This window comes from Danio rerio, chromosome 2, assembly GCF_052040795.2.
Source record: "Danio rerio strain M-AB ecotype USA chromosome 2, GRCz13ab, whole genome shotgun sequence".
Taxonomy (NCBI): Eukaryota; Metazoa; Chordata; class Actinopteri; order Cypriniformes; family Danionidae; genus Danio; species Danio rerio.
This window is the reverse complement of record NC_141022.1, coordinates 40,646,691-40,667,318: the sequence shown is the minus strand read 5'-3', so window position 1 is coordinate 40,667,318 and position 20,628 is coordinate 40,646,691. Positions and strand designations below refer to the sequence as shown.

The 20,628-nt window shown below is 37.9% G+C and overlaps 1 protein-coding gene across 5 annotated transcripts in view; it reads left to right on the top strand.

Annotated features, from left to right (window-relative positions):
* skila (SKI-like proto-oncogene a) overlaps nucleotides 1-20,628 on the top strand; it is a 672,908-nt gene that overhangs the window by 18,024 nt on the left and 634,256 nt on the right. For 4 of the 5 annotated variants that reach the window (XR_015478734.1, XR_015478733.1, XR_015478735.1 and 1 more), the window contains exons 3-5: nucleotides 13,369-13,473; nucleotides 17,535-17,620; nucleotides 19,219-19,364. Coding sequence is in view for 1 of the 5 variants with exons in the window: in XM_087241110.1 (XP_087097236.1) it covers nucleotides 13,369-13,473; nucleotides 17,535-17,620; nucleotides 19,219-19,364 (337 nt within the window). In the remaining 4 variants the exon portion in view is untranslated. Of the gene's footprint in view, nucleotides 1-13,368; nucleotides 13,474-17,534; nucleotides 18,718-19,218; nucleotides 19,365-20,628 lie in introns of all 5 variants that reach the window. The other variant, XR_015478736.1, reaches the window with a different exon arrangement.

The window sequence follows — 20,628 nt, the reverse complement described above, 5'->3', positions numbered from 1 at the left end:
GCTTCCCCAAAACATTAGCAGTAACCATATCATTAGTTGCCAGAGTCTCTTCGTTTCTCTGCATAGATATTTACATTAGATGTTGCCTACGCTATTGTTCTCTATTGGAAGGATTGTGTCAATAGAGCTGCCATTTTAGTACTTTGCCTTATAGTCAATGCATTAAGAGACTGTATTATCATCAATAACGTGACTTAGCACAAATATTCATAACATACAAAAAACATAAACAAAATCCTACCTATGAAATGTTCTGCCTTTATGCTTTGTTTTCTTTGCTCGTTTTTTCAGCGCTAAATTCCAGCATCTTCATATTGGCTTTAGTTTTGTCCAGGGAGCACTGTACAAATGTGGCGGTGCTATTGAAGCATGCTCAGTGTCCGTATGTGATATCTAGTATATATATTTGATTTCTCTAGCGGAACACACGTGTTCAACAGCCGCTAAACACTGGCTTGTTGAGTTCTTTCATAAACTGAGTGGACATTTATGTTACATTTATTTTTCATTTTAAATAAAAGGAGAGTGTCCATTTGTGCTGCCAGTCTAGCTGAACCCATGTTGAACCCAGGTTACTACTTTAATGCCACAGACATTTAAAGGCAACTCTATCGTACGCTTGAGTGCTGAGGTTTGTAATGCAAGAACCCATGTCAAGCTGTACAGCGGAACCGCATGTTCATATTAGTGTAAGCATCTACTGTACACTACTGTTTAGATGTTTGTGGTTTATCAGTTATCTAAAGGTTGTATATGATGGCAATATTGACCAGTGTTAGCTGTGTTGTTTTGTCTGTAATGGCTCATGTTTGTTTATTTTGTCTAAAGCACCCACTTTACACGCGGTGTGTGACGTGCTGATCGCCTCTGCTGAATATTGAGTGTGATTGATGATTGATGGTGTGCGAGTGTGTATGCATGCTCCTATCAGGGTGGATGTGTGTTGACAGCTTCCTCTTGTAGGGATGGATAGGACACTGCTCTCTCTTTCTCTTTCGTTTTTTTTTTTCTCAACTGCTCTTCTCTATGCAAAACCAGTCACTGTGGCCCCTAACAGGCTCTGCCATGCAAAATGCATGAGCCGCCTTGTGTAGAGCAAAAATGTGTATGTGTGTGTGCTGTCTGTAGCTCAAACTCTGCGGATGAGACTCTGCTCGCTGTGGGTGGGCAGTTGCTCTCTCTCTTTCTCTGTCTTTCTGTCTGTCTGTCTGTCTCTTCCTCTCTCTAGGGCTGTTGAAAATGGCAGAAGTGAAATGCACTGGTAGTTTTGTGTGTCAAGCTGCCGTGTTGTTGACTCTCTTGTGCCATACACAGGGTTTAATGACATACACCTATGGAGACCAGTTGCTTTCTCCCACTCACACAGCTAACATAATGTTTGGGTAGGCGGCATGCTTTGAATATCTATCACATATCCATGTTCGATTTCGATTTTTCTTTTTTTCTTCATGACCTGGCCAACAAATCTGGCAAATATCAACAAATAATGAGTGATAATGACTATAATAAGTCTTTATTAGTACAATTATTCTTACCCCTGTCGATGTGTTTCTTATTGAAGGAGGTATGTTGGGCTTTTTTTTTAACCTCAACCAGGTTTTGCTGCTTGGTATTACTAGCTGGAGACGAGAAGCATTGGGGGGAGGAGCATTCTGGTTATAAAAAGCATTTCATAGGAAAATGTATGTACAGCAGGATGTGTTATCTGTGGTTTGATGCACACGTTGTAATTTTAAAGTGAATGTGCTCAATCTAGTACTATTACTATTATAGCATTGTTTATTTGATTAAAATACACTTCCCTGCTAATATAGTGAAATATCTCTACACTTAAGGCTGACCTTTCTGTTTTCTCTATAAAAATTCTAGTCTATTCTTGTATAGTCTGGTCTGGTCTATGTAATTCTGTGATGTCGAAGCTAAATATTTAGCAGCCATTACTCCTTTCTTGGGTGTCACTTGATCCTGAAGAAATCCATTATTGCCATAATCTATAATCCATCAGAAATCTATATATTGCCATATAAATACCAGATGACTTAAATATCTCTATTTGGAAGGAATGAATAATTTTAGATTGATTGGGAGGATTCTCTAGGGAAATGCATCTGAATAAAATAAAATAAACCTTTACACGCACATATCAATACAATTAAAATATACCATTGAGATGAACATGTTTTATCTTTTTCTGAGTCTAACATTATTCAGGTAATTCATTCATTCCTATACCTTCAACTTAGTCCCTTTATTTTACAGGTTATTGAATAATGAGAATAATGCAATAATATTAATCATTATTAACTTACAAATAATACAATTCCTTATCCCTGAATGCTTTTGAAATTAAAGCGATATATATAGCGATATAAATAACATTTCATCAGTTGACTTGAATATATCTCTTTGGAAGGGATTAATCGTTTTAGATTGATTGGGATGATTATATAGAGAAGTGCATCTGAATAAAATATAATAAACCATCTACAAGCAAATATCAATACAATTAAAAAAATATATGTAGAATTGAAATAAACAATGCTTTATCATTTTCAGAGTCCAACATTATTCAGGTAATTCATTCATTCATTTTCCTTTGATTTAGTCCCTTTATTATTCAGGTAATTGTATAAGAATTCTATAAAACCTTGAATGCTTTTAAAATCTTTTTACAATCACAGTACGGCTGTGCAATTTGGGGAAAATACCTAATTGCGTGTTTAAAAAAAAAATAAAAAATTATTGTGAGCGTTCCGCATAGTTTGGTTGCACAATTCTGATTGGGTAGAACGAAAGTGTGCTCACTGTATTGGCTAGTAAGACTGTCACACACAGACGGCAGTCACACATTTGCTCTGGGTGGGGACATTAAATAATAATCATATATTTCATATTGCAGTCTCTTGCAATTTAGCTAATCGCAACGCTTTAAATCGTGATTGCGATTCGATTTCGATTAATCGCTCAGCCCTGATTCACAGACCTCAAAAACACATGAAAAAAAATTATAATATATAATAAAATATAATCTCAACAATACAAATCCTGCGATGTAACCATTGTGAATGATCACATTGCGAAATTGATTCTAAAACGATATATTGTGCTGCCGTACTAGAACACCTTTATTTTTCTATTTTGTTCAAAAGAACAGCAGTTATTTTAAATGGAAATCTTTTTATTTTAAGTATCTCTTTCTTGTTTTAATTAGTTCAATGTATTCTTGCCAAATAAAACTATTGATTTTAAAAAAGTATTTATTATAAACAAAGTAGAAAATTGCAAACATTTGGAAATATATCATACTGTGAATTGTTCTATTAGAAAGGATTTAGATTTTTAGGCCTATAACTCAATTTTTTGTTTCTAAATAATTTTTTAAAGCTCGTACACATAAAATTGACTGACATTTTCCATTGATGTCAGTACAAAAAACTGCAGATCAAGTGCAAAACTCCCTTAGCTAATCAAAATAGATCCACGTTGTCCATGACCCCCTTCGTAACATGGCGCGGAGGTTCGCAGCTGCCACGCGAGCATCCAGATGTTTGTGTTTTGTCCTCTTTTGTTTTTGCCCTTTTGACCACAGACTATGCGTGTGTCCTGCTGAGAGAGAGAAGGTCACGTTCTGCCCCCCTTGCATCCTACAGAGAGCAGCGTGGGCCGTTGCCAACGTCAGAGTGTGTGATGACTCTGCTTGAGCTTCTGAAATGAACCATGGGGGTCCACAGCCCAAAGAACACACCTCAAAGACTCATCTCCGTCGAGACTGCGTCTGACAATGTCTTTGTGCATGTGCGAGTACGTGTGGGTGCATGTTAGCCTAGCGCCATGGGAGGCTTATGCGGTTGCTGCTTTTCAGCGGCGCACACTTGAGAGTACTCAGTTCTAACACGAGCGCATACAGATCTCCCATTCATAGACTATTTAAAGCCGCCCATGTGTAGGGAAGGGAACAGACAGAGCTCTGTTTGACTGTGTGAAATCTGAGAGCAGGAGAGGGGGAGAGAGACTGTTCCTCTGTGTGTTTATGGCTCTCAGCCTTCCAAGCCAATCTGTGATCACCGGCAGAGTATGTTAGTTTTGCACGCGCGAGTATGCGAGCGGTTTGTGTGTGTGGCTCTTATCAAGCTGTATGTTGTAGATTAGACTGTGGATGTGTGTAGACGGCTGTTGGGAAGGGCAGACAGACAGACAGACAGGCAGACTGTGCACTATTGATGACCGCGTCTAGACGGAATGTACGTCTCCCTCCCTCTTCCCTTAAAAAATTTGCCCCAGGCTGCCAGCCAAATCCTCTCAGGAATGAGCACGTCTGAGCCTGTGTGTTTTATCCCTGTGTGTGTGCGTATTGATATTTAGAGGTGTGTGTGTTTGCTCTTTCCGCAAGTGTTTTAGTTTGATTATGAATGTTTAGCTTGTTTTAGTGTGTTTTTGTAGGACGTGGGTTTCGGTACTCTGGTTTATGAATGGGCGTCGTAGGTAATGTCTGTTTATTTATGTCTGCGCCAAAGCCAACCTTTCTGCCGTGAGCACTTCCAGGTCAGCTTTCGCTACTGAATTCTTTCCTAAAAGATTTAGGTGACAGCTGGACTCACATTAAACTACATGATGTTGCTGGATTTATTCAGTTTTTAATGGTGATTCTGTCTTTTCTGTACACTCATGAGGCTTGCTTGAAGAAAAGCCAGGGAAAAAAAGACAATTTAAACAAATACTTGTGCTTGCATTAATTGTTAACCTAATTTCAGTTTTGCAGTTTACAAATTAATTCATTAAAGTACTATAGTTCTGTGAAAAATGGCCAGCCTATAATGAAATAGGGTATTTGCATTATGTGTAAATGTCAAAAGTATAGAGCTTAAAAAATAATCCATTTACAAAATAAAATTCATACATGCGCAGTACAATACACATTTACAAAATCCATTTTGTAAAATCAAAACACAATTCATAAATACAAAACACAATTCGTCAATTCTCAAGTAAAAATCACAAGTATTTTTGCCAAATTAATTGGATTTGTGTAAATTATAAATTGTGTTATAAATTGCGTTTTTTTTTAATTGTTTTGAATTTATGAATATGATTTGTGTGTTTGTGAATTATTTTGAATTTACAAATTGGATTTATGTTTTTAAATCATGTTTTGAATTTATGATTTGGATTTGTGTGTTATTGAATCGTGTTTGGAATTAACTAATTGAATTTGTATATTTTTAAATCGCGTTTTGAATTTACGAATTGGATTTGTGTATATTTTAAATCGCGTTTTGAATTTGCGAATTGGATTTGCATTTTTTTTATTGTGTTTTGAATACACTTATTGGATTTGTGTATTTACAAATTGTGTTTTGAATTTAAGAATTGGATCTGCATATTTTTGAATCATGTTTTGAATTTATGAATTGGATTTGCATATTTTTTATATTATGTTTTGAATTTCCAAATTTAGATTTTGTAATTGTGGAAATGTCTTGTGGATGTATGAGTTATACTTTCTAAATAATTAATTTTTGAGACTGATCTGGCTCCATACAAACACGCTGTAATACACACGTTAATGATGCTTGATTATTTTGTGTGTGTGGTTAATTTCTGTGATGCCAAAGTAAACTTTTCAACAGCCATTACTCCAGTTTTCAGCCCATATAAAAAAATCCCATTGATTCTGTGAGGAAGCTTTAATATTAATGGAAATTTCCTTTACACAAAAGGGTTTAATAGTGGAAAAAAAGTTCTTTTGATTATAAAAACATTTATCACGCTTATGAAAACATGGCTCTTTTAGGGGCTCTTAACTGAAGTTTTAATTAGGTTAACTAAGCTTCTTTAATTGCATTACATTGAAGACCTTATTTTGGAACCTTTTTTTTAAAGAGTGTTGCTAATCAGAAAATAGATAGATATAGATAGATAGATAGATAGATAGATAGATAGATAGATAGATAGATAGATAGATAGATAGATAGATAGATAGATAGATAGATCAAAAGTGGTGGACATTTATTGGTCTTAAATAAAGCTTAAATAAAATTTTAAAGAATTGTCACTATCTAGATCTTACTTTATTTCCTACTCTTCCCGTTTTACCTCCTAAGCCCACATCAAGTTGGCCTACATTTGTCCACTGTCCAGCCCACATGGAAAAGATGCCTCATCAGTATAGCACAGAGCGCACTAAGCTGCATCCCACAATACAGCGCACAAGGTTTTTTCCCTGTCAGATGCATGAAACGGAAGTAATATCCTTAGTGATATTTGAGTCATTATATGGTGTGACATTTTTACACATACTTGGATAACAAATGCAAAACGGATACATTTTTTGGGTGAACTCTCCTTTGTAATGTGGACGTGCAACAACAGTGTAGCACCCTACTGTTGGTATCATTACCAAACAATGTGCTAGTCTTCCATTGTTTAAAACAGAAATGATTTGCCTAATTTTTCTGAAATCAGCTTGGCCTACATTTAACCGCCATGCACCAGGCTCACACATGTTCCCTCTCTTATTTTTCCCCCTCTTGCCGTGCTAATGATGTGTGAATAGGAGACCTGTGTAGGGGGTACAGTGAAGGGGCCCCAGCAGCTCTCTGTGTGTTTGTGACTGAAAACTGCACGTTTGCGCTGCATTTCGCTTTATGCGTGTCCTCTGCCAGAACTACAACAGATGGACACACAATCACCCTCGTGTGCCGCCTTTCACACGGGTTGTGCTAAACAGTGTGTGCGTGCCCATAATAAAACAGCTACTCACTCACTTTGACAAACAGTCTCACAAACGAAACGTCTTTATAAACTGGCGCACGCATCAAAAACAACGGATATGCATAAGATGGCACTCCAAGGGTACGTGCACGCTTTCTGAAAGGTCATCACATAGTATGACGGAGTGAGGTTGGCCTAGATAAGATTCATCACCAGCCCGTGTGGCTCGTAATTCCCCACTAACGGCGTAGCCAATAAAACGTGCTCGTGCGGGAACTGCAAAGAACCTTGCGTGTGTTTACGACTCTTTCCTGTCAGCCTGTGTGTATGCGCGGTCATTTTTTTTCGTAGCTGTATTCATCAGGGGATCTCCACAGTTAGTAATACAGCAACGTGGTCAGGCGTTTACTTGTTGCGGTGTTCATTGTCAGAGGCAAAGTGGAATTCGTGTTTGTGTGTCAGTGACCTCATTGAGCCCATTTCGAGGGAATGCACATGACTTTGATTGGCCTTTGAAGTTGCCATGAAATCAGAACTAAAACTCTCATGAAATTTTGCCTCCATTTATTTAAATGATTTATCTGTGGAGTTACCTTTCCTTTTCAGTGACATCTTTTTTTCTGATGATGTGTTTACGGGTGTGAGGACAGGGCAACCTGCCAGCAACATTCAATTATATAGCACAAATAAAAACAACAAATGTTAACCAATGTGCTTTTCAGCATTGTCATTCACATGGAATAATGTGAATTTCAGCTGTACTATTATTTCTACTGGGATATTTTTAAAGGTCCATTGAAATTAAAATAAAGTTTTTACATGTATTATCAATATTATTCATTTTTGAGATATCTATAAGCTAGTGTGCTCCAAAACAGTGACAAAATCACATTTAAAAGAGATAAAACTGATTTATGTAAAGCTTGCAGTATGTTACTTCCACCCAAATTGATCAATGGTTTTATTCAAATTACATCATACAGTTTCTCATCTCATCATAACCAATCAAATACTCTCTAGTATCTGACGTGCCCCGCCCCTTTCAAGAAGCTTCTCATTTGCTTTTCATTTGATGAACTTGAGCTCAACTACTGTCAATGAGAATGGTATAAACCGAGGTTGGAGACGGCTCCATGTGGGTGGGAATTAAGCTCCAAGTGGGCTCTACAAAACTGGAGTTTTTGTTTATTTGTACATGCCATAGTCCAATTTTGTGCTTTATGAATGTCTACACCTACCCCAACCCTAAACCCAACCTCACAGTAACCTGTTGTATTCTATTAATGTCTGCATCTACCCTAACTCCTAACTCAACCTCAGAGTTGGCATGGGCCGGTATAAGTATTTTATTTTAGGAAACATTTAAAATATTTTGGAACAGTTAACAAATGGATTCTTGATTTTGGCTGTCTTCATTTATTTCAAAAACCAATTATTATTATTATTATTATTATTTTTTTACAATTTAAAACGGCATCCTTGGATATTTTTTCTGCTACAGATACTGTTGTCCTAAAAAAAAAAAGTCATACACATACCTTAAGAATGGTATTGCAGAAACATTTGACTGTTTTAAAACCTTGACTTTTTCCTTGAAAACTGTTATCGTCCCATGCCTAGAGGGACCTGATGTTTTATTAATGTCTACAGCATCTAAACCCAGCCCATCTGCATAAGTCCCTCCCAATAGGAGGTCACCCAACCTACTTGCTGTGTAATATCTCCCACTTGGAGGTCTCTGGGCTGCAGCGATACCTAGTTGCTCTCACTGGCAGGGCGGTGATCAAACAAATCGCTATTGGTTGTTTTTCAGAAAGGGGAGGGGCTACACTAAATCGCAACCGAAACACAGAGAGAGGGTGGGACAAAGTCAAACATCAAATAAAAAATGGACATTTGAAAGCACTTCATAGGACGTTTAAGTCTTAATCGAAGCATTATAAGCCATGGACTAATCCAACCAGCTACAAGGTGAATCAAATTTTCATTTGATACAAAGAATCAATAAACAACTTCCGAGATCAAATCTGTCTTTAAAGTTTTATCAATTATCGTAAAGTATAACTTTCACTGTGGCGTCATTAATTCTGGGACCTGACTGTTGTGCTTTGTGAACTAAATGACAATAGTCCAACCAACAAAGACTACAAAAAACACAAGACATGTTACTTGTATAGTTTTGAATAAGGGAAAAGTGTAACTGTCAATATGGCAAATGAAGCGCTTCTAGTTGTACAGGAGCCAAATCATTTATCGATATAGACTGACGTTTCCCTAGGGAAAAGCTCGAACCAGACATGGGTTTTTCCGACAGATTTTTTTTTTTTTTTTTGGTCAGCAAATGAACTGAAATCTCAGCAAATACGTGCTTCACAAAAAAAAGAAATATATCTACATAAAGCATGGTATCTACGTTTAAATCAAACAGCTACACTTAAAAACAAGCGTTTTTTTGGTTTGGAAATCTTTATGAAATGAACACGGGGTACAGTCTCTTCAGTCAAACGCACATCACATGACAACAACTACTCAAACGCCCGCAAACTTGTAAACAAAGAGTCTCTGTCATATCTGTAGGAGATTTGCCATCAAGATCAAGTTGAGAATGACTCTAGAAGACCAGCGTGATCTGACGACGGTGTCGTGATCTTGTTCCTTTTGAGTGCATATGTGCATTAGCTTGGGCAACCCAAGTGGTTGTTTAATTTTATTGATGATTCCAAATATGTAATCTTAAGCTTGACAAGCAGTTTTAAAGAATTTAATGTATCCCCATTGAGACCAAATGCCCTAGAGGCATTTCAAAGATGGCTGCCGAGTGAAATGACTTGCCTTAAAGGGACTTTGCAAACATTCACTTAACCATTCAAATTATCTCGGTTAGAAAACTCAAGTCCTTCCTACATTTTTTACATGTTCGAGAAGCTATTTCACTCAAATACATCCCGATAGAGAAGAAAAAGGCAACTGATACCGAAGAGCAAAGGTTTGCGCATTCAAACATGCGTGTGGTGTTGTGTTAGGAGTAGCGGGGTACGTTTCAAATGAGTGAGCTGCAGGAATGCCGGCTCCCACCGTTATGTTTGTGGGCTGCTTTCCCTTTCGCACACCTTTGCTTCTCACATACGCTTGTGACAAACAGACTTTGGGTCCTCAGGGTGTTTGTGTGTTGTTGTTCTGAATGCATGTTGGGTCATGAGGGATTGGTGTTCGTTACATTTGTCATCGGTGCAGAAGTCCGTAATGATACAGAGTGTGTGTGTATGTGTGTGTGAGGCTTTAACACACTAATTAAAAAGAGATTAGAGATGGCTGAGGTGTTGCGTCCCTTGAAGAGCGCAAAGAGAAACTCATAACAACCTGATACACAGGATTTTGGATCTTCAGTGACTTTACTGGTCATAAATTTACTGTACATTAAAATGCTTTCTGTGTGCTATACTGCCTGTTACTTTCTTGGCTCAGTGTTTATATTTCACGTATGATATATATGTGATTTATATGGTGTCTCTCATGTTTGATCGTCTGAGAGGACGAGACACCTGTTCTAGTGTAATTTTCTCATGTCCTTGAGGAAAACAGAGCAATAACTCTCTTAGTAAACACACTATTCGCACCATGTGCTGCAGGCCAGCTAGATAAATCCTCTTGTTTTTGTGTTTGTTTTGCTTGAAGGTCTTGCATCAAGGCTGTACTGCGTTTGACGTGGTACGGCAGACGAGAAGCTCTGGTATCAAGCGCGTGTGTGGTGTCTTTATGACTGTGTTTAAAATGGCATACTACATTTGCTGTTTCTGCAGTATAGAAGCGCATACACTATGCATTATACGCACATTTTCAGTGTGTACAGAATCCCTGGATGACTAAAAATGTAATGTGCTGTGTTCAACTGTATCCTCTAATGCAATATGCTAGATTTGACCTGGTGTTTTCAGTATGATGGATGAATCAGGGTTAATTTGTGTAAAAATAAAATAAAACAAATTTTATGTACAGTTGTGTGTATTATAAATCAGATATTTTCTTACATGTGCTTATTGCGAGTATACGCAATGTTGATTCTGTTACTGTGTGAGGGTTATGAAAGCATTTAGGCATAAGAAAATGTAACTTTGAAAAATTAAAATAAATTAATTTTATTTGTTTATAAAACACAGACTATGTAGTATTATTTTACATTTGATTGTTTAATTACTGTATAACTGAATACAGTTTTGACTATTCGGAAAATACTAAAGCGCTAGTTACTTAATTAGCATTTTTTTATTGAATTCATCTATGATTGTATTTTATAAAATGTATTAAATGCAATTATGTATGTATGCATCTATATATGCATCTAAAGCAATATATTCTTTACAAACATTAATTCAAATCGTATAGTGAAATTGTATTCATATTACAATATATATCGTTAAATAAATATCACGGCACGGCAGTCACGGCTACCGACAGATCCCAAGTGATGCTCAAGCACTGGTCGTGTTTTTAAATACATTTAATGTTAGCCTTTTTAAATAAGACAATGTTTGACTTGATATGATTATAAGATTAATGCTAAATGTGGTTGTTTTAGGTAGAAAAAAATTCACTTCAAATATCAATTATTTGATATTATATTTAAGTAATTTAATGTTTAAGTAATTAAAGAATATTGAAATTTTAACTTATACATTATTAGTTAATTATAAATTATTTTATATACATTATATTTTCACTGTCATAGATGCATGTTGTATTAAGCCTCATATTAATTATATCGAATTTAATATTTAAATTGAATGTTTAATGTTTATTTTAATTTTAGTTCTAAATAAATATACTTTTTTTCTTTAATAATCAGCTGTGTGTGTGTGTGAGTGCGTGTGCATTTACATGTGCGTGTGTGTGTGTGTAATAAATTTTATATTTAAGTAATTATATATTTAAGTACGTCTTATTTAATTTATTTATTTTCTTTTCAGCTTAGTCCTTTTATTAATCAGGGGTCACCACTGCAGAATGAACCGCCAACTTGCGTCATATTTTATTGAATTAAATATTTAAATGAAATGAAAATGAATGTCAATATGTTTGATTTAATATTAGTTCTAAACAAATATACATGTATTTCTTAAATAATCAATTTATTTTAAATAATAAAAAATACATTATTGAGATGCCACCTCATTTTGAGCCAGGAAAAATCAAGATAAGGTCATGATAGGTCTGATAGTTAACACTGCTGTGTGTGTGTGGAGGGTAAATATTATATAAATATTATGTTTATAATACTTATACCTATAATAATCGTTTACTTACTTTATTCTAATTATCACTTGAATCCCATTACTTTTAAATATCAATTATTTTATATAGAAAATGTAATATTTCATATCATTTAATATTTAATTAATAAAACATTTAAATATTAACTTGTGTATATATTAGTTAATTATAAGTTATTTTATATACATCATATTTACACTGTTACAGATGCATATTGTAATATATTAAACCTCATATTAATTATATTGAATTAAATATTTAAAGAATTCAATGTTAATCTGTTTAATATTAGTTCTAAATAACTATACATTTATTTTTTTTAATAATCAATTAATTTTAAATAATAAACATTTTTCAGGTTCTTTTCCCCTAAATACAGCTATCTATGCACCAGTTATTTGTGCTTTTTCTGTCATGATGTATACTGGTCTGCTACTCATCAAAACACAGCATACCACACAAGTTTTAAGCATTAGAACTGCATACTTAGTTCTCGGGGGATGCGGACCATTTCACTGTAAACGTGAAGGAGACAGATCGGAGACTGTGTGATTGCATGTTTCATGGGTGAGGAGGGAGTGTTGGCTGGGCCATGAAGTGTGGAGAGATGGACCGCTAGACATAGTTTGCGTGTGCGTGTGTGCTTGTCAAGGTTAGACGGGCTTAGCACTGCAGTGTGCTCATTGTTCCTACCCCCCTCAGCAGCCGCCCACCCCTCCCTCGTGCTGCAGTTCTCCTCTACCCTCAAGAAAAACAGCCCTATCTCCAACACGCACATTTTCTTGCGTTTGGCACAGAGGTGTGGGGTTGCCATGTCACCCCGGCACCGCACAGCTGCTTTATGTTGAGCGGCGACGTTGCCATTCATTCTCCAGCCTGCAGGAAACAGGAGATCCCATAGTCTGCAGGAAGTTGTAATTTACTCCAGATAGAACATGTTTCTTCCTCCTCTGGCACGCACCCAGCCACTACTGTTAGTGTCTCTCTGATGAAGGGATGGGGAGGATGTGCATTGCGCTTTCTTTCTGCTGAATAGAGGATGTAATTTATTGTAAACATTACAAATGCACAGAGATCTTCAGAAGAGTAGAGTTATGTCAGAAGAGTGTAAGGTCTCTTCCCTTCTGTGTCTGTTATATTAGGCTCTGACTGTGTCTGATAACTATCAGCTTGCCCTGGATTCACACACACATACACACACGCATATGTACATGGCTCGCAGCGTGTTTAGTGAACACGTTGAGCAGAGGAGGTGACGGACAGATTGAGTGTGGTGATTTGTGCTCCGATATCAGATGTATTGCATGTCTGAGCGCTTGCAGTAGAGTGTAAACACTCTTGCGAATGAGGTTGTGCTCATAAAGCATGTGCTTGTGTGTTTTTTTACAGAAGGTGGTGGATGATGACGGCCACGGGAGGAAGTCCAGCCCTGCACCCTGCCCTCCTAACAGCAAGCTGTCTGATAGCGGCCTGGAGGAAAAGCTAGCATCTAAGGTACTGCGTCACTTTACACCCAAGTCTTTTTAAATGCAAGGTCACTTTACAGATCTTGGCAATATACCCCCCCCCCCCCCCCCCCACCCACTTCAACAACAGTTCAATCACTAATAAAGACAAAAATAATATCATACCTGCCTAATGCATTGTATTTGTGCATGTGTTGCATTGAAATCAAACAGCAGAACTGCGTTTGATAATTGCATACTATTTTATAGACACAAGAGGCATGTCTAAACTCATAAACGACTGGCAAATGAACTCTGCTATGATCTGCTGATGACTCAGAACTGTACAGACTGATATCATTTACTATTAAATGAGGCCACTGGAGAGGATTTGAGAAATGTATTGAAGCATAGCAATTGATACTAGTAGGCCATTTGATGATGACAACACTGCGTCACATGTCTAGTATGTTTAGACTAAATTTATACTACTACTCTTCATACACACATCAATGGGTGTAGTAAACCATATTTTATTTTCCGATAATTTGTGAACTAACAATAACATAAAGTAGCATTTATCAACAGATAACTAATATAGCTTCTGATATATTGTGCATTACAAAATGTAGGACTTCATTTGCCTTTCAAATGACACTATACGCCATGCTCCTGACTTAACCATGTGGTGTATAAATTTAGTGTCGTCCTGAATGGAACATGTTTTTTTTTACTTTATGGAAATTCAAACCCTTTCACTGTTGATGTTTTATTGGCTGCCAAATTAGTGAAAGAACAAACCAAACTACTAAATATACTCGCCAGCCACTTTATTAGGTACACCAGTCCAACTGCTCGTTAAGCAAATTTCTAATCAGCCAATCACATGGCAGCAACTCAATGCATTTAGGCATGTAGACATGGTCAAGACGATCTGCTGCAGTTCAAACCGAGCATCAGAATGGGGAAGAAATGTGATTTAGGTGACTTTAAATGTGGCATGGTTGTTGGTGCCAGACGGGCTGGTCTGAGTATTTCAGAAACTGCTGATCTACTGGGATTTTTACACACATTCATCTCTAGGGTTTACATCCAGTGAGTGGCAATTCTGGGAGCACAAATGCCTTGTTGATTCTAGAGGTCAGAGAATGGCCAGACTGGTCGTGCTGATAGAAAGGCAACAGTAACTCAAATAACCACTCGTTTCAACTGAGATGTGCAGGAGAGGATCTCTGAACCCACAACAAGTCAAATCTTGTGGTGGATGTGCTACAGCAACAGAAGACCACACCGGGTGCCACTCCTATCAGCTAAGAACAGGAAACTGAGGCTACAATTTACACAGGCTCACCAAAATTAGACAATAGAAGATTGAAAAAAAGTTGCCTGGTCTAATGAGTCTCGATTTTCTACATTTGGATGGTGGGGTCAGAATTTGGTGTCGACAACATGAAAGCATGGATCCATCCTGCCTTGTATCAACAGTTCAGGCTTGTGGTGGTGGTGTAATGGTGTGGGGGATATTTTCTTGGCACACTATGGGCTCATTAGTACCAATTGAGCATTTTGTCAATGCCACAGTCTACAGGAGTATTGTTGCTGACCATGTCCATCCCTTTATGACCACAGCGTACCCATCTTCTGATGCCTACTTCCAACTGGATAACGCGCCATGTCATTATGCATGAATCATCTTAGACTGGTTTTTTGAACATGACAATGAGTTCTCTGTTCTCAAATGGCCTTCACAGTCACCAGATCTCAGTCCAATAGAGCACATTTGGGATGTGGTGGAACGGGAAATTGGCATCATGAATGTGCAGCTGACAAATCTGCAGCATATATGTGATGCTTTCATGTCAATATGGACCAAAATCTCTGAGGAATATTTCCAGTACCTTGTTGACTTTATGCCACAAAGAATTAAGGCAGTTCTGAAGGCAATGAACTAGTAAGTACTGGTGTACTTTATTAGGTACATTAGTGAGGTGTACCTAATAAAGTGGCCGGTGAGTGTAATTCCCTGATGTGTTCAACACTCCATTTTATCAGTTAAATAAGTGCATCATCTGGGTATTTAAAGTACACATATTCTTTTTAAATTATGAATGCACTACTTACACTATTTATACTACAAAATGGCATAGAATAATGAATAAGTACGTGATTTGGGATGCACCTTTTATCATTTTGGAGAGTCAGAACTTTCATACAGCTGCCATATTAGGCTAAGCAAGTTGAGCAGATGAACTGTTATTTGTGTGGTCTATCTCCTCTTGTCTCTGTTTACACATGGGCTCCTCGTTTATCCCCACACACCCTCTTCCTCAAAGAATCACATGCAGGAAATGGCCTCTTTCTATCTTGCTCAGTCATACTCATCTCAGGCCTCAAAACTAACCTCACCCTTCTCTCCCAGCCCTAGGCAACACCCTCCTTCACACCCCTTCCTCTCATTTTCCCTTTCAGTCATTCATTCAGAAATATCTAACTGCACATACACACCAGAGCCTCAACAGTCATCTGGGTGCCACCTTGCGTCTTTATTTTTTCCATTTCTAGTGGGATAATCACAAGTGTGCAGTGCAAGGTATAACAGGGTCCATTCTGTTTCACGTAACCCACTTCATAGGGCTTATTTATTATTAACGTGCATTATATTCTAAGGTTTGTTGGAGGTTTTTGAATGATTTATTTATACTTGTTTTTATGCAGTAGTAAATTTTACAATACTGTTATTGGATATACTGTAAATATAAAAGTAAACAAGCAATTACAAGATTAAACTAGTATTTGTGTTAAATGATCCTTCAAATATGCTAATTTGAAGGTCAAGAAACATTCAACATGCTTAATATCAGAAACTTTTTTTATTTTTTTACCCCACACAACATACAATTCAAAATACATCAACATTCAGGAAACTAATGTAAACAAATTATAATAAAATAACAACAACACAAAAATTATAACCTAAATATAAAATACAACAGAAAGCCAAAATGACAACCCTTCAACAATTTTTTTACATGCTTTCCAAATACTGTAAAAAGCTACCCCATTTCTGATTGAAAGTATGCGTGAAGTATGTCCTGAAGCCTTCTCAACATATGTTCATATGACGCAGTAGAAGTCATCACCTCAATCAATCCTTAAAAGAGGGAGTATCTGAGTTCTTCCAATTTCGCTGCACCATTCTCACAGCCATAATACATCCTGCAACGGCTAGCCCAGCCTGTGCTTTAGACATTCCAAGAAGACAAACTCTTGTTGAATAAGGTAAAGGTTGTCCCAGCCATTTGTCAAGGTTTTGAATAACTCTTGTCCAGAATGGAGCCACCAAATGACAGTTCCACATTAAATGTAAAAAGGTTCCCACAGAATGACCACACTTCCATCTGTGGTTATTTTTCATTAATCCTGGCCTATACAAGACCCCCTATACCAGTAACTACTACTTCCCATTCACCCTCTTCTAATATCGTAAACTTTACGAAACGTTTGATCAATCAACTTTTAATCAGTTTAATTCATGCTTAGTAACATATTATTATAAATAGGGACCATTTTGTTCACATTGCTACAGTCTTTGTGAGACAATCTGAGACATATTACTATGTTACATATGTTACTAGAGCCAGTATACTTGACTCAACCTATACATCAACAGTCAAAAGGCCATAGACCCACCTGGGCTGTTTCCCTAAACGCCGTCTTCCTCTTATCCTCTTCATTAATGCTCTACCTGTCAGCCTCCGCTCTGTGGCCTCTGATGGATTAGCTCTTCTCATGCATACATGATATTACAGCAGGATGTTTATACTGCTCTGTTTGTGTACTCTGCTCCAGGCGTCCACACTCCCCTCACCAAGTTTCCCTCTGTGTGTTTGTACATTTTGTGTGTAATTATTGCTGTTCGCTTGCTCCTGTGCAAATGCACTTGATAATCTGTGTGTAATCAGACCTTAAAGAACTTCTTTATTATTCATGTACAGATTTGTGTAGACATGTATTTTAATGCTACTCAAACAGTCCATTTCATATTCAAACTGCCTTAAAGTGCTTCATTAATATTGATATGTGCTTGTTTGTGTGTATGTGTGTTTGCAGGGCAACTCGCAGTCTTCACTGGTATTCAGTCGACTGTTTCCTGACATCAAAGAGGAACCAGGACATGCTCCCATCATCCATCCGAGGTATGGCCCTTTTTCCTTAGTGTTTCCTTTTTGGCCTTGTTCCAAAATCCAACAAAAACAAGCAAGTGTATATGATAAAATGGACACAATTCCATAGATGTCATGTAGAGCAGTGGTCCCCAACCCCCAAGCTGCAAACTGGTATCAGTTCTGCGGATCAATTGGTACCAGGCCGCACAAAACATCATTAATTATTTCTATTTTATTTACTATCTTTACTATCTGAGTTTTATTATTGTAAAAAATTCTTTATTTTAAAAAATGACTGTATTTTCTCAGTTATGTCTTGGTCACTTGAGTGCCAAAATTAAATCCACAAGCTAGCAAAAACAGACCTCTTTGGAAAGTTTCTTTGTGATAATTAAAAGGGCCAGTGATTGAGTGAAATTAGGTGAAGCCAGTATGTCTGTGCTAGAAGATCAGCTGCTGGTGATCGTAAATGATGGCAGCTTCATGGGTCGTTCACATATCATGTTTTTGTGAGCAAGTTCGTTATTTCCCATGGAGACACTTGGCTTGCGCCACCCGCTCACATCTTCCAGGCGCACCTAGTTGAAACCATCTTTCAGAATGCTGCGAGTGCACCATGAGTCACGTAATAAGATCTGATCAAGCAGCTTCATACTTTGTATGGGATATACACATTTCGGTAGACTAACTCATACCTGCCATTATTGGTCTCTGAAAATGCGGGAGACTGTGGAGGGGGGGGCGGTGGTGGTGGACAACACAGTTCAGAACCGGGTTAGTAATTGAACTGTGGTGTTAGTAACTGTACTATGGAACGGGTTTCAGGCGACCGCTGCGATCGAATGCTATACCAAAGTTGGTGACCCCGGGGGTGTTACAGACTATACCAAAAAAGCTGTGGACCGAGGGGAGGTGGTTAAGGGGAGGTGAAATTACAGGAGGTTTCTGAGAGAAATAACAAAATGAGAGGGTGGCAGGAGATCGGTCTAAAATACATGAGACTCCCGGGAAAAACAGGACTGTTGGCAGGTATGGACTAACTAGTTCAGACAAACACAGGGCACCCAAAAACTGCAGTGCTTTTTAATTTGCTTTATTAATAAAACTTGTATCAGAGTTACAGCAATGTTTTGTCAGCTTGTCATCCTCAAAAAAAAAAGTTGATGGTCGCCTAGCAATCTACGTTGAACTAAAACCCCCATATCCGCCAACCTTTGCATATGTATAGCAGCACCCTTCAACCAGTCACATTGCCCTGGCAAACCTCAGACAGTGTAAAAGTGTTTTTAGGCCAGTTGTTAGCATGCGTTTTCAGAGATCTGATTAAAAAGGAATGTCATCTTCATGCATTCACATTCTTTTTAATCATTTGCAATTTTTCTTATTTCATCACTCTCTACGCCACTTAAAGTGATTAAATTGCATTGCCACACTTCAGCTATATCCTTTTCTTTAAAAATATGTTAATTAATCCCCAGTCTGATCTGATTATTGAGATTAGCTGTGTAGCGCATCATTACTTGTTCAGCTATAGACGTAAAAGCTCTCTCAGAGCGACAGTCCTCCTGTTATTGCTGGGATTTTCAGTTTAGTATGTGCACCAGTTTGAAGGATTTTATTGTTTGCAGCTACTACCTGTACACGTACGATAAGATGGTGGCCCCTAACGTGTCCCTGCGGAAGGAGAGAGAGGTGAGCCATGAGGTTCTGGGGGCCCTGCTCAAACAACACTACAGCAGGAGGACGTTCACCCATGACAACCAGCCCACCACAGGTCAGTGCACGCTCACCATTGACTTACACTAGTAAATGATTGTGCATACATGCGCAAGAGTGATAGGCTGTTAGAGGTCAGAAGTTTATGCACATGCGTGTGGTTGACTGTCTCAGAGCGTGAGGAGCTGCTGAGAGTGTCTTGCTAATGATTTATACAGCTCACATTTTATAGTGAAGAGAGGGAGAGAAAAGAGGCCGCCGTCCCTGTGAGCGCCAGATCGCTCTAGAGTAGAGTGCTGGGGGAGGGTCTCCAGTCTCCACCGCAACACGCCACATTTCCTCTCGTCCTCCTTCTGCCCATCTCTCTCTCTTTTCCTTTTTTTCTGCGCCTCGCTCTTTCTTTGTACACTTTTTAATACTCTTTCAACCCCCACTGGCCTACCACTCACCTCTTGATGATTTCCGCTTTCTATTTTTTCTTCTCTCTATCTTGCGTCCAGCTCTCCCTTTCATTGATGTACCCGATCTCCATCCTGGCTACTCTTTTCCCCCTTGCTTTCCTCCCTTTTCTCATCCTCAATTTTTCCTCGCTTTCCTCCATGTACCCGTTCTCCATTCTGGCTCCTTTAGTATTTCTAGCTTCATCTGTCTGTTATTTTCCTCTCTCTTGTTCTCAATCTGTTCTGTCATTCTGCTTCCTCGACTCTTTTTCTTTCACTGCCGTCCTGCTACAGTCATAATTTCTTTTTTCTATATGCACTCATCCTTTATCCTGCCGCTGACTATCATTTCCTTTTCTTCCACATATCTGTTCTCTGTCCAGGAAATCCCTTATCTCTCTTACACGTACCTGTTCTCCATCCAGGTTCCTCCATCTCTCTTCCTACATCTGTTTATCTCTCTTCCTCCATCTCTCATCCTTAGTCTGTCTCTTTCTCTTTCACACACTCAGTTTTCCATACTGGCTCCACCTTTCTCTCCTAATCCATCTAGTCTACTTCCATATACTCAATGCAGTTTTTTTTCACATTTAATGCCTCATCTGTCTCTCTCTTTCTTCCTTCACCATCTGCACTTGTTCTCCATCCAGTCTCTTCCATCTTTCATGTCTTGTTTTCCTATTGGACTATATCTATTTTTCCGTTTTTTCTCTATCCAGGCTTTTCCCCGTCATTCTTTCTTTCTCATACTGTTCTCTATCCTAGCTCCCCCTTTCTCCCCCTCCATCACAATCTGTCTATCTCTCTTTTTTACATGTATCTGTTTTCTATCCAGATACCTTCTGTTTCTTTATCTTTTCCTCCCCTTATCTGACATTGCCA